The 11,923-nt window shown below is 40.9% G+C and overlaps 1 protein-coding gene across 3 annotated transcripts; it reads right to left on the bottom strand.

Moving 5' to 3' along the window:
- Nucleotides 1-639: 639 nt before the first annotated feature.
- On the bottom strand, nucleotides 640-11,788 carry LOC148011799 (structural maintenance of chromosomes protein 2-like). 3 transcript variants are annotated; one of them, XM_087670324.1, is made up of 11 exons: nucleotides 11,384-11,788; nucleotides 10,953-11,059; nucleotides 10,254-10,474; nucleotides 10,029-10,165; nucleotides 7,710-7,854; nucleotides 3,766-4,627; nucleotides 3,225-3,691; nucleotides 3,044-3,139; nucleotides 2,408-2,959; nucleotides 1,865-2,318; nucleotides 640-1,714 (listed from the first exon to the last, which is right to left on the bottom strand). In XM_087670324.1, the coding sequence occupies exons 1-11, from the start codon at nucleotides 11,440-11,442 to the stop codon at nucleotides 1,410-1,412; spliced, it is 3,405 nt and encodes a 1,134-aa protein (XP_087526450.1). In that variant the 5' UTR covers nucleotides 11,443-11,788; the 3' UTR covers nucleotides 640-1,409. The 3 variants fall into 3 exon arrangements, with proteins under 3 accessions (XP_087526450.1, XP_087526451.1, XP_087526452.1); XM_087670325.1 differs by lacking the exons at nucleotides 7,710-7,854; nucleotides 10,254-10,474; nucleotides 10,953-11,059; nucleotides 11,384-11,788 and adding an exon at nucleotides 9,855-9,921 and having other exon boundaries at nucleotides 10,033-10,165; XM_087670326.1 differs by lacking the exons at nucleotides 7,710-7,854; nucleotides 10,029-10,165; nucleotides 10,254-10,474; nucleotides 10,953-11,059; nucleotides 11,384-11,788 and adding exons at nucleotides 8,319-8,576; nucleotides 9,855-9,895.
- Nucleotides 11,789-11,923: the final 135 nt, after the last annotated feature.

Genomic DNA, 11,923 nt, shown 5'->3' with positions numbered 1-11,923 from the left:
CATGCATGTTCTTGGAATTTATGATTATCCCTAAAGCACAGCCTATTTCCTACTTAAAAAACGAAAAAACTCTCTTTCCTTTCTTTTACTTCCTCAATAGGCGCTCCCCGCCTAGACTCGCCCCAGCACTTCGTGCCAGGGCGGGCGTAATTTTCGCGGGCGAGGACGTGTGCTAGACGTGTAACACCCGTCTCCGCGTTCTCTTTTTTTCCTTGTGGGGAAGGTGGAGGGACTACCACGTGGCACCCGCCCCCCACCTCTCGTTAACTAATAGTATAGATTCTCTTTCACCTTGTCATCTTGTCCTCTCATTGTGTCAATTGTCTTTTTTTCCCTCTTATTCACTTCTACTCACAAATTTTCACCAATGAATCTTTTTTAAAAAGAGATCATTAACAAGTCATTATCATTCTTATTGCTCCTAGTCTTTGTCATCTCTCTCTTTCTCCTCAACAATAATTTTAGGCACAAGACTACATAGCCCTTACTTTTAGCAAGCCCTTGCAATTAATTGCCTCATCATGTGTAAACAAACAATATGTTGACTAGGATTGATGTTTAGCATACGTTTTAAAACTGTATGTGACAATGTGGTGGGTAGAGCTATAGACGCTTAGACTATGCAAGTGTTAAAAGATCTTAGAGAAGATTTAAACTTAGCTCATTAGGTTATAGAAAAGGTGTAAGATACAAGGTAAGGAATTTAGGCTGGTTACACACCAAGTAATGGATAGCCAACCCCCGCCCAGAGTGTGGGCGTGCACTTTTTGAAACTAGCCACAGACATGGGCGTCGTATCTTTACACACCAAATGGATACAGTTTGTAAAAAAATATAAAAGAATAAACTTATAAATCTTTTGATTGGTTGCAAATGCAAAAAGTGCACCCTTGTCCGTCACTTTACGGCAGGGGAGACTCCCCGTCCAAAAGTGGACGGGGAGTTCACCTGTTTAGCAGGTAAACAACAGGTCATGTCCTCTCCAATGTGTAAAGGACTCCGGACACCGACCCTTAAATAAGTGTTTTGATTGGTTAAAGCTAACGAAATGGGTGTCCCTTTTTTGGTGTGTAACCGGCCTTAGTAATGGTGTTAATAAAGGTGTTCTCCTGGCGTTAGATTGTAAAACAAGCATCGCGAACGTGCACTATTGCAAAGGAGATCAAAGCGTTAGTAGACATTGTGATTGCCATGATGAGAGAGAGAGAGAGAGAGAGAGAGAGAGAGAGAGATCGCCTATCTAGCAAGCCACACAATGACTCAGCCCTCCATGAAGTAGAACCGCTTGCGTCAGCTAATTGATGGATCAAAGAGATTGCTGTGCTCCACTGTCCTTGCTGATTCCCCCCCACATCCATTAAAGATAAGGCCAGCACATCGAGCAGAGTAGAGGTTCAACAGACCTTTTCTTATACTTCTTGAAGGTCTTGAAAGGTATTTTTAGTAGCAAATAGCTGGTTTTGGAGAAACTTTGTGCAATTGCCAGCTTTACTTACCTGAATGACGTTGTCACTGTGCTGCTGGAATGAGATATGATGGCTCACAGAGATTACTTGAGTACCCCTGGAGACCACATCCTGGATAAGTTTAGCAACTCGACTTTGATTATCTTCATCCAGTGCTGCATCTACCTCATCCATTAGGCACAACGGGCTTCTTGCAGATGTTGCCACCAGCAACAAAAATGCTAGACTTAACAAAGACCGCTGGCCACCTAGAAAAAGAAGCCCATCAGCAATGAATGTGTCTTCCTCGTAAGTATGATTTATCTACAGGTGTACCCAACAGATCCTTCCATTCATAAGTATGATTTTACTGAGGAAAAACAAGGCCTCATTTACTTTGAAGGAAAGAATATGCATGCCTGAAAGCTCTTCCAGACTAGTCTTCCAGTCCTGTGGTGGAGAGGTTGATCCATGCGGTAGATTCGAATACGCAATTTTCACTCCATCTTCCACATGTTGCCCTATTTTGACAAGATCCAGTCGCTTATTGGGTAGCAGATATTCGCACAGCTCTACAAATCGTTGCCGAATCTCTTGAAAGCAGACTTCATTAGCTTTCTGAACTTGGTTTCTGGTTCTGTCTATGCCATCTACAAGAATGTCAATTGAGTCAATTATGGATGCCCTTCTTCCCTTAAACATCTCCAGCTTTTCTCCTCTTTCTTTGATTGCCACTTGCTCCACTGTACTCATACCCTGCTGATCTTCCTTTAATTTTGACATTTCCGTTATCATTTTCCTTACATCATGCTTCTTCATGGAGCATTCACGTGCATCTTTTATGGAAGACCTCCCATTGTCTGAAAGCCCATCCTATAAGAAACCACACAGTTCTGAGTCTTAAATGTCAATACAAACATGGAGTACTTCTGAGTTGGCGAAAATCAATAGCTAATAAAAACCTGAGCTGGCTCAATTTCATGTAGAAGTGCCTTCTCTTCATCCTTTGCCTGCACTAAGCTTCTTCTAAGTTTTTCTTTTACTTCCTTCATATCTTCAATTTCTTTGTGTACTTGATCGATTTCCTCATTGCCAGCCTTTACCATTTCAGCCCAACGCCTCTCTTCCTCCTTTGCACAATCAATTCCTGTTTCAATCTCATTTAGCTTCTCTCTCAGGTGCTGCACCTCTTCCTTTTGTGAATTAACCATGTTTGATAGGTCACCATTGTCTAACTGTTCAATCTTCTCCATAAGATTCAACTTAGTAGCTTTTGCTACCTCTTGCTGATTATGAAGCTTCTCAAGAGCATCAAGAATGGCACCTTCTTCATTCTTGGCATCCTGAAGCACATTAACAAACGTCTCTGCTCCAGGGTCACAATTTACATCCTTCATACAAGCATCAAGCTGCTTTTTGTTGGACTCTAAATCATTCTGAGCAAATGAAATCCCCGTTTGACACTGAAGGATCTGAGCATGATACTTGGCAGCATCGGCTTTCAAGCATTTAATCTGCAGACTATAAAGAGTTAGATGAAAATTCTTCTAACAATGTACGATGAAACTTCTGAACAGAATGTTTCTGAAGGTTGAGACCTCTTCCTCTGCAAGGAAGATTTCCTTTTGCAGATTTTTTTCCCTAGCCTTGCAAGTTTCCATGTCAAGAGCTGCTTTTTCCAGTTGTTTGATCTCCTTCATCACCAAAAAATAGCTAATGAGATAATATCCCTGCTGGCTTTCTCGATAAGGCCTTCACACAAAAAGTAAAGAGACTCACCTTCTCAACTTTACTTTGTTCACTGTATGACGACTTAAAATCCACTTCTGCAATGTCTTTGTTGAGCTTGATGTGAAGGAACCCCTTTTTCTCATCACCACGCCATCCCCCAGAAACTGAGCCAAGTCTATTTATTTTACCATCGAGTGTCACATTCCAAATTTTTTTTTTAACAACAAGATCTCTTCCAACATCATCTGACAAACATATAACATAGTTTCCAAAAGCCCTTTTTATAGCCTTCTCAAATTTATGATCAAACTGGATAAGGTCAATTGGCAGAATGACGCTGCCTTTTGGATATGAATTTTGAACTGCCTTTTGAAGCCCAGTATGATCTTCAAATTTTAGACGATCAAGTGGCCAGATTCTACAAAATCTTTTAGAGCCACCTCTATTATCCCATATTTCCAGAAGCTTTGCTGCTGTGTCTGTTGTTTCAGTTACGCAAACTCTTTTTATGAAACCTGCATTGAAACAACATATGACAGAAGGAAGAAAAATTTCAAACAGAGAAAGTACGAATAAAGTTGTATTTTACCTGCAATCACATTCATCGCAATGATGAATTGCTGAATGTTTTCCAGATCAGACTTAAACATGAAACATGCATGCAGAGGCCATGCAGGTAAATCTGATTCTAGTAAGTCGAGAACTCCAAGTTGTCTATTCATGAATTCTATTCGAGTCTGTAGTTCTTCAGATGCTTGTTTGACACTTGCCAAATATTTGCGCTTGTTGCCCAGCTGATGTGAAACATTCATATCAAGACCCTCCCGCAGTTGGACTGCTTGTTCCATCTCCTCTTGCTTCATGCACAAATGGACCTCCAGATATGAAATATCCTTTTCTGCAACTTTCAAAGACCTCATGGCAATTTCCTGCTCAGTAATCAGCTTTTGAAGTCTCCTCTCTGTAGTTATAATGTTAGAATTAAGCTCCTCCTTGTACTGTTGCAAAGAGACAAGAGGGGCTATGCTAGGAAATATAACTCGTTGCTCTAGTTTTGTTATTGTTGCTGCAGTCTCTTCAAGCCGTCTTTCGAGAATATTAATTTCCACTTCAAGGTTTCTAATGGCCAATTCTACGGTTTCCACTTCGGCCTTGGACAGGTTCTTTGCCTCTACCTTTTGTTCAAGTAAAAGTATTTCCTCTTCCTTCATCGCTATCAGGTCCATTGTTTGAAGCTTTTCCAACTTCAAACTCTCACAAGGTTGTGATGTAAATTTGTGCTTCTTCAGAGCAGCCTTTTTCTCTTCCATAAGCAGTTTCCTTTCTTGTATTTTGGCCTCTCGAAGTTGCAGCTCTTCCTCTTTCTCCAAAATGGTCTGTCTGACTGATGTGACCCTCTCCATCTCAAAATTGTATATCTCTCTTCTGGTGTATGCAATTTCCTTTTCGAGCTGAAACAAACAAGTCTTTATTAGCCAAAACATGCAATCAAATAAAAAATAAAAACTTCAATAACTCTTAACTTTACTTAAGGTTCCCTTTTAGCTAAAATAAAGATAGAAAAGAGTGTGAATCTTATAGTTCATCATATTTGCTCACAGGCTCAAAGTGAATTATTATGGAAAGCTTCAACACAGATATTCGAGATCAAGAAACCATAAAATACATGTTTACATACCCAGTGGGATTCTAGAAAACTATTTAGAAATTCTTAGTAACCTTTGTAGGTTCAAAGGAGACAAACATATGCACAGACGACATGTAGCAGATGGTCACAAACAGCTAGCTACATAAATTTACATACAATCCAGAATGTAGCCTAAACTACAAGCAATAGCCATTCTTAGATTGATCCTTTGCCTTGATAGTGAGTGCAGTATGCATGTTTATCTAAATATGTCCTAAGAGTAAAGTTGCAGTGAGCCCTATACAACTGCACCAAGCCCTGATGAATCCAGTATAGTACAGTAACCAAAACTTAACCCGGGACTCAGGCAGAAAGCTTTGACAAAGGAACTGGTCTTGCACACTAACTGAACCACTAATACTGATGCAGACAACTAAATCAAATAGTTAAATAGCAGACAATAGGCATAATGAGCTCCCTCCAAAGTTTGATGGAGTTGCTTTGCGAGCCCAAATGTCATCAACGCCAGTGAGCTTTACACATATGTCCTCAATGCTGCTTGAGCATGAGGCATCTTTGCAGTTACAAGGGAGGCTTCCATCTCAGTATGGTGGCTCCGATGAGGCATTTGATACTTCAAAGAGGGATGACAAGAAGAAAAAGTCGCAAGCCTAGTGTTATTATTGTGGCAAGAAGAGATGTTTGCCCAAGGATTGCAAAGAGTTAGCAGCTTCAAGGAAGAAGAAGGAGAAGAAGAAGCGGGATATAGACTCCTCCATCAAGGCATCTGCCTCCTTCGACTCTGGCTCGGCTCCTCTGGCCAAGGCCAAGGCCACGGCACAAAAGAGGTCCTATTCCTCAAATCCAAGAAAGGGCTTGGCAACCCCTCCTATTGCTTTCTAGTGCAAGCGATGCAATCATCCCTCACGACTCTCCCATACCAGAAAGGGAGTGTGAGAGGGTGGTAAGGTGGGGCCAATGAGACTCCATCTATACAAGTATACAAGTGCATAGGTTCTAGGGAGGGACTTCCCTCACACATCGACCAAAGTCTAGCAAGTTTTAAAATTTTGGAGTTGGGATTGACTTCCAGGTTCATGATGGGTTGTTACTTGACAAAGAGCAAGATTGGCTTTTAGCCTAAGCTCCCATGAGGGGACACTTTGGCAATCTTAGCCAAAGGCAAGAAATCCATGTTCACGTATGCTCAAAGGCATTTTTAACAAGATGATCATGTATGCTACTGTGAGGCATTATTGACAAACAAGGAGAGCTATTATGATTCTTGTCTATTTTTTGGAGCTCGTACGATTGACATCAACATTAGGTTCTCTCCAAGGCACCTTGGTGGTGGCTTGATCACCCACTACTCAAGTATCCATCATCCTATCCTAGTGGTCTTTGTTGTACCAACTATGATGAGTCCTTATCATTGTATCACTGTATCATTGTATTGTATCATATCATCCATAATCTAAGCGAGGGTGCTAGCAGTTTAGTCAACTCATGAGTGGGTCTAGGATGTGATTCGACACGCTAGATATTTTAGATGGTTTTTAGTTTTTTTTTTTAGTGGTCATTATTATGAGATTTATGACATTTATCGCTGGCCAACCAGCATTAAATGCTGGCCGACCTGATGCATTTATTGCATTATTTTTTGTATATTTATTTGGCTCACTCATCCACAATCTGATGATTCATCATTTCGAGCTTCCAATGCATGCCTTGTTGGAGAGAGGGAGCTGGTGCCAATGCCTACGCAACTAGTGACTCATTGTTGTATACGACCGCCTCGTGTTTGGTATATGGATTCCATTTCCTAAGCATTGTGTTCTCCTTTGCAACGTTCTTGTGTTTTCACTTTTTTGATTAGGGCTTCTAATTAATGTATTGCACATACAAAAAACCCTAGTCCAACATAGTAAACATCAATGCATTTATAGCATTCACAAAATACTCTTTAATTGCACCCTAAAATCAAGACTTGGCAAATTTCCATTTTCATTGAGAACTCCATGTGCAAATTCAAGCTAAATAGCCCTTTGGCCCTACCCTTATATAAAATAACATTAAATGTTGTCTAACCTCAATTTTAAATCCTTGACCTTTTTGAACCTAAAAGTGTTGAAACTTTCCAAAAACCTTAGTCTAGGACATTGGATTGTTTAAATCACTAATCCCCAAGACACCAAAAGTCATTTCCAACAAGCTCTTTAATGTACCAAGATCTGACTCGGGTACCCTTTGGGCACCTATCCATCACAACTTCTACCAATATCCCCCACTATCCAAGCTAGGATTATCTATCACTGTGACTCACATTCACTTAATCTCACATGTACACCTTACATGTGCACAACTTAAATGCCACAACTTGAGATTCAAAGCATTAAGTTAAAAATTCAGGTCCTCACTTATTAAGATATCAGTTGATGCTTTATGAAGTTACTTTTTCCTAACTTATTAAGATATTGCACTCCTTTTTCATGACAAAAAGGTGCACATCCTCCACATAAGATCAATACATATAGTGCAGCTTTTAGCAATACTTTAGTAACGACCAAAATACATTTGGCTGCAGAAAGTTTGGTGTAGCTGGCTCGACAAGATCCTTTAGATGCAGGGTAGCCATTTGGAAGACTCTTGCGTCCCCCAAAAAAAGGCAATAACATCGACTGCAGTTGCACACTCGTATTTTTTGAATTGTTGTTACTACTCACTATTCAATGCTGGCATTGCACTTGACAGACTTTTAAAGAAAATTCAAGATCAGCCCTTTCCTGTGCAAACAACATTTTAATCTAACACCACAGGATTCAACTCTTTCTTTATCAGAAAAAGAAAAGACCTTGACCAGTAATTACTCCAAAGGTGAAAATGCTAATGCAAGAAGAATGAACAACCTGCTCGGCTCTGATTAATTTTTGTATGCGGACGTTATCCTCTGCAATGCTGCTTTCTAGTAAGCAGATATTTTCTTGGATATGAGCAAGACCAAGTTGTGTATTCTTCAACTCTTTGGTGGCTCTCTCTACTTCTTCATTCCACCTTCCTAAGCCAATTTTAAAAAAAGAAAACCTCAGCTAAAATTTTTGTCCTAAAGAATGAAGACTTGTTGGTTTCTTTTTCCAAGAAAAGAAGAATCTATTAATAAACTCCTCAATGAAAACTTCTGAGGTAAAAATACAAAACAAATCACGTATAGAACTTGATACATAAAACACAAGGATTCTATGCAAGGGCTAAGGAAACAAGCAATCTAGCAGGCTGTAGTGTCAAAACATATGTGACTCTAAATGGAACAAATCCCAAGTATAAATGAAGGCATCTCTCCTCCTCATGCACTTAGAGCCACCTGGAACCTTCTCCCATCTCCTCCAAAGTGTATGAATAAACACTGTCCAGACCAGATAATGTTCACACGCAAACCTAAACATGCCTACATATTCAAGGAATGGGAAGTGTGGGCTTTTTAAAGGCCATGAAGCCACTGATAGGCGATAGTAGCTCACCTGCAATTGTAACATGTTCAGCTACAACCTGCCGCCAGGAGCGCAGTCAAAACTGCCACATCATCCTACTGCCCCTATGTCATTTGATGAGGACTGCTGCCACCATCATGCTCTCCCTACTGCTCTCGAGCAGTTATGTGGACCTGCCAAATCACTACTGCTGTCTGTGCTGGTTTCTATCTGAATCCCACTGCCCATCTTCTGGGGGCTGCTGCTACCATCATCCTCTCTCTATTGCTCACAAGCTGTCATGTGCACCTGCCAAATCACTACTGTTGTGGGTGCACATTTACAAAAAATAACAGTTAAACGATCTTTTGGACAGTTGAAAACTCAAATTTCTAGTGCACAAAATTCAGGAAAATGTGGCAACAGACAACACTCACACACAAACCCAGACATGCCTACACATTCAAGAATGGGAAACTTGGGCTTTTAAACCCCATCAATCCACCAATAAGAGCTCGCCTGCAGCTCCAAGCTGCTGCCAGGAGTGCACTCAAAACTGCTACTATCATCCTACTGCCCCTATGTCATCTGCTGATGATTGCTGCCACCATCATCCTCTCCCTACTGCTCACAACCTGTCACTTGTATGTACCTGCCAAATCACAGCTGTCTGCTGGTTTCTATCTGAATGTTGGTCACATCAAGAGCATTCAAGGACCAAGGACCATTACCTTGGAGTAAAGGAACAGCTAGAAGGAGTGGCTGTTCGAAGTTATCATTAATTCTTTAGTGACTGATTGTTAAAAGAGAGTTCTTCTTTCCTCCACTTATCCAATTAATTTTTGAAATTTACACTTAATGTCCCAACGAATCTGGAAAGAGCTGTAGAAAGTTCGCCTTCATTTTATCTAGCCCAGACACTTTTAACCTTTTTCCTAAACAATCCCAGACACCACCTTCAGGAGGTTCTACATTTTTAATCTTCATTTTATCTAGCCCAGACACTTTTAACCTTTTTCCTAAACAATCCCAGACACCACCTTCAGGAGGTTCTACACTTTAGCTCTATATAGTAAGTCATTCCAGCAATAGAGTGTCATTGCCTCCATCACTTCTTGTTTGTGCAGAAGAATGAGTGAGTGAGAATATTGCTCTTTTTCTTTTTACATTAATCAAAGAACTCAAAGGCTCTCTTGCATGCACAATAAACATCACTCCCACCTTTATTGAAACACTTGTGTGACAGAGCTCAACCTAAATCAAGCACTGCTCATTCTTGCTATTTGGAAATTCAACCTCTTGCAGGCTGTACTTAAAACATAAAAACTACAATCAGTGAGGGAGCATAATAACAAGGCAAGGGAACTTCCGCTACTGCTTCACTTCTTAGACGTGCATTTGCCCTGTAGAAAGATTGAAAACAAGCAGTCTTTATTCAGACAAGTCCCCACTACAAACTCTTCAGGCAGAGAATGCCATTATTGCTGTCCAGTTGACCAAAAGACTCAATTAAGTAAGTAGGAATAGGCATGACATCTGTGTAATAGAAACCTTCAGAGCAGCTCAAAGTAGATCAGCTTGATTTACCTCTATGTGTTCAAACTCGTTAAAAATACAATCAACGTGGTGGCCATGCATCTTCAAAGATTACCATCTGTTGTTTTGATTTGGGAGAAAAGCAGTTGGATCATAACATAATGTTTCAGAGAGCTAAGTGACCTTATAGAGGAAAGAAAGACTCATTGTCAACAACACCATGACTTGCCTGCTCCTGATGCTGCAGATACGATTGAAGCCAACTTGCCAGGAGGGTTCTTGTCAGCCAGTTCTGTAACACTGGATTGATGAATTACTGCTGATGTTTCTTCTAACAGAAGTCCGTATTCTTTAAGGAGGGCCTGTGGCATCCATTAATCCGTAGAGTATTTAAAAGGAGCCTGTCTAAAAGAAAGGACTTTCCAAAAATTATGAAAACAATGGCGATACCTTTACATCCTTCATGGATTTGAGCTTCCCATTAACCTTGTATTGCCTCAACTCATTAGGAAGGATCCTAGCAGCTAAAAGAATGTGCTGCTCAGGTTTCCCATCAATTTGAAATCCAATAGAAACTTCACAAGGTTCCTTTGTTTCTGTGGACTGCAGCTCTGAGAGGTTGCTGACACGCAGGCTTGATGTTTTGGCACAGAGGACAAAGCAGATTGCATCTATTGCAGATCCAAGATGAATGTCAACCAAACAAGGAACTTCGTGATTAGGAAGGTCCTTAAAAGGTAATCAAACATCTCAACGATAAAACATCAAATCTCAAGGTTTGCAACATATTGACTAGTTCATGAAACCCGTCCCTTGGCGACATGCATAAGACCCTTCGCTGTGAAGGGACTTTCGCTATCAGACTACAAATTTTCGCTTCTCCGAGATCAGGAAATTCGGTAAAGTAAGGGAAAAGGAGAAAGAAGAAATAGATAGAAACTTGCTCGCATGGAGCTTCAAGAAGACGTAACAAGACACAGCAAATTTTGCTTGTATGGAGCAATAGCTTCCTTTTTGTTCATACTCGAATGACATCGTGAACGATATAAAAGCACAGAGCTCTAAGAGCGGGGATTTTCCTGTAGCGTTTGAATGTGAAGGACCAGGCTGGCGACTGCTCAAGCAGTGTACCAGGGCAGGAGTACAAACCGAGTATGTTGGATTTGCCACTGCCATTGGCGCCAACTATAAGGTTGAATCCTTTGTTAAAATTGAAATGCTGCACCTCATCTCCGAAGGACTTGAATGCACGGATACTGCCAAACAACAATCCATTCATCAAAGCATTTACTCTAAAACCTTAATTAGGAGAGTTTGTAAATGCCAGGCAGACGGATGCTGGCAAATAACAGTCCATTGATCAAAGCATGTACACTAAAACCTTAATCAGAAGATGTTTTACACGACAAGCACAACCTCCACGGGTGATTGTGGAAAGATTACAGATTGCAGCTACCAGTTTGTGACGACTGTAAATGGTGAGCGTTAAGAGAACCACGAAATGCTAGTTCTTGCAAAAGCCTAGCCGTCCGAATGATACTGAAGCTTGTGCGGAAGAAAGTTCGTAAGTCATGGGGAACCTGAGGGACGTGATTCTTGCTGTTCGCTTGGAGCTGGAGTCTGTGTGAGAAGGAGACATCGTGAAACAAGCCTGTCACGACATAGATCGAATTGTCTTGACGCACCACCGCAGAGAAGGCCCTGTAGTAGCCTTAACGTTGCCTGCCAAGTTGCCGGAGTTTTAAGTTCGGTAGTCGATTTTCTGAAGCATTTTTCCTTAGAACGTTGGAGGCAACAAGAACAGAAATTTGCACTTATATATTTTCATGGTGTCTCATTACGATAGGCTGATACAAACGTCGAAGTTAGGCCGCTTCCCGACACCACACGGCAATTTTGTTCAATAATCTATTTCTCATCTTTCTCTGCCCTCTTTCCCATCTCTGTATCCAAATTGTTTCGTGTCTCCCTCTCCTTGTGCCCCGCTCTCCCTCCCTTCGCTCACCCCCTTATGTCTAGATATTTTTTCCCTCCGTTTTTCCCTCCTCCCAATTCTCTTTATAAATCTCATTTCTCTCTCCCTTTGTCTTTTGTTTCACTCCTCTCTCTCTCTCTCTCTC

The sequence above is a fragment of the Lygodium microphyllum genome, chromosome 28 (genome assembly GCF_053477565.2).
Source record: "Lygodium microphyllum isolate KBCC chromosome 28, Lygodium_microphyllum_v1.1.10, whole genome shotgun sequence".
NCBI lineage: Eukaryota > Viridiplantae > Streptophyta > Polypodiopsida > Schizaeales > Lygodiaceae > Lygodium > Lygodium microphyllum.
This window is presented reverse-complemented; position numbering and strand designations above follow the sequence as displayed.

Bases quoted from the DNA above. Each gene is read 5' to 3' on its own strand.
- LOC148011799 (XM_087670324.1), bottom strand. From the start codon at position 11,442: ATGTCTCCTTCTCACACAGACTCCAGCTCCAAGCGAACAGCAAGAATC. The intron at 2,960-3,043 runs GTCTCAACCTTC...TATAGTCTGCAG, and splicing joins TCTTCCTTGCAGAGGAAGAG to ATTAAATGCTTGAAAGCCGA. The intron at 1,715-1,864 runs GCATGCATATTC...TTCTTTTTCTAG, and splicing joins TAGTCTGGAAGAGCTTTCAG to GTGGCCAGCGGTCTTTGTTA.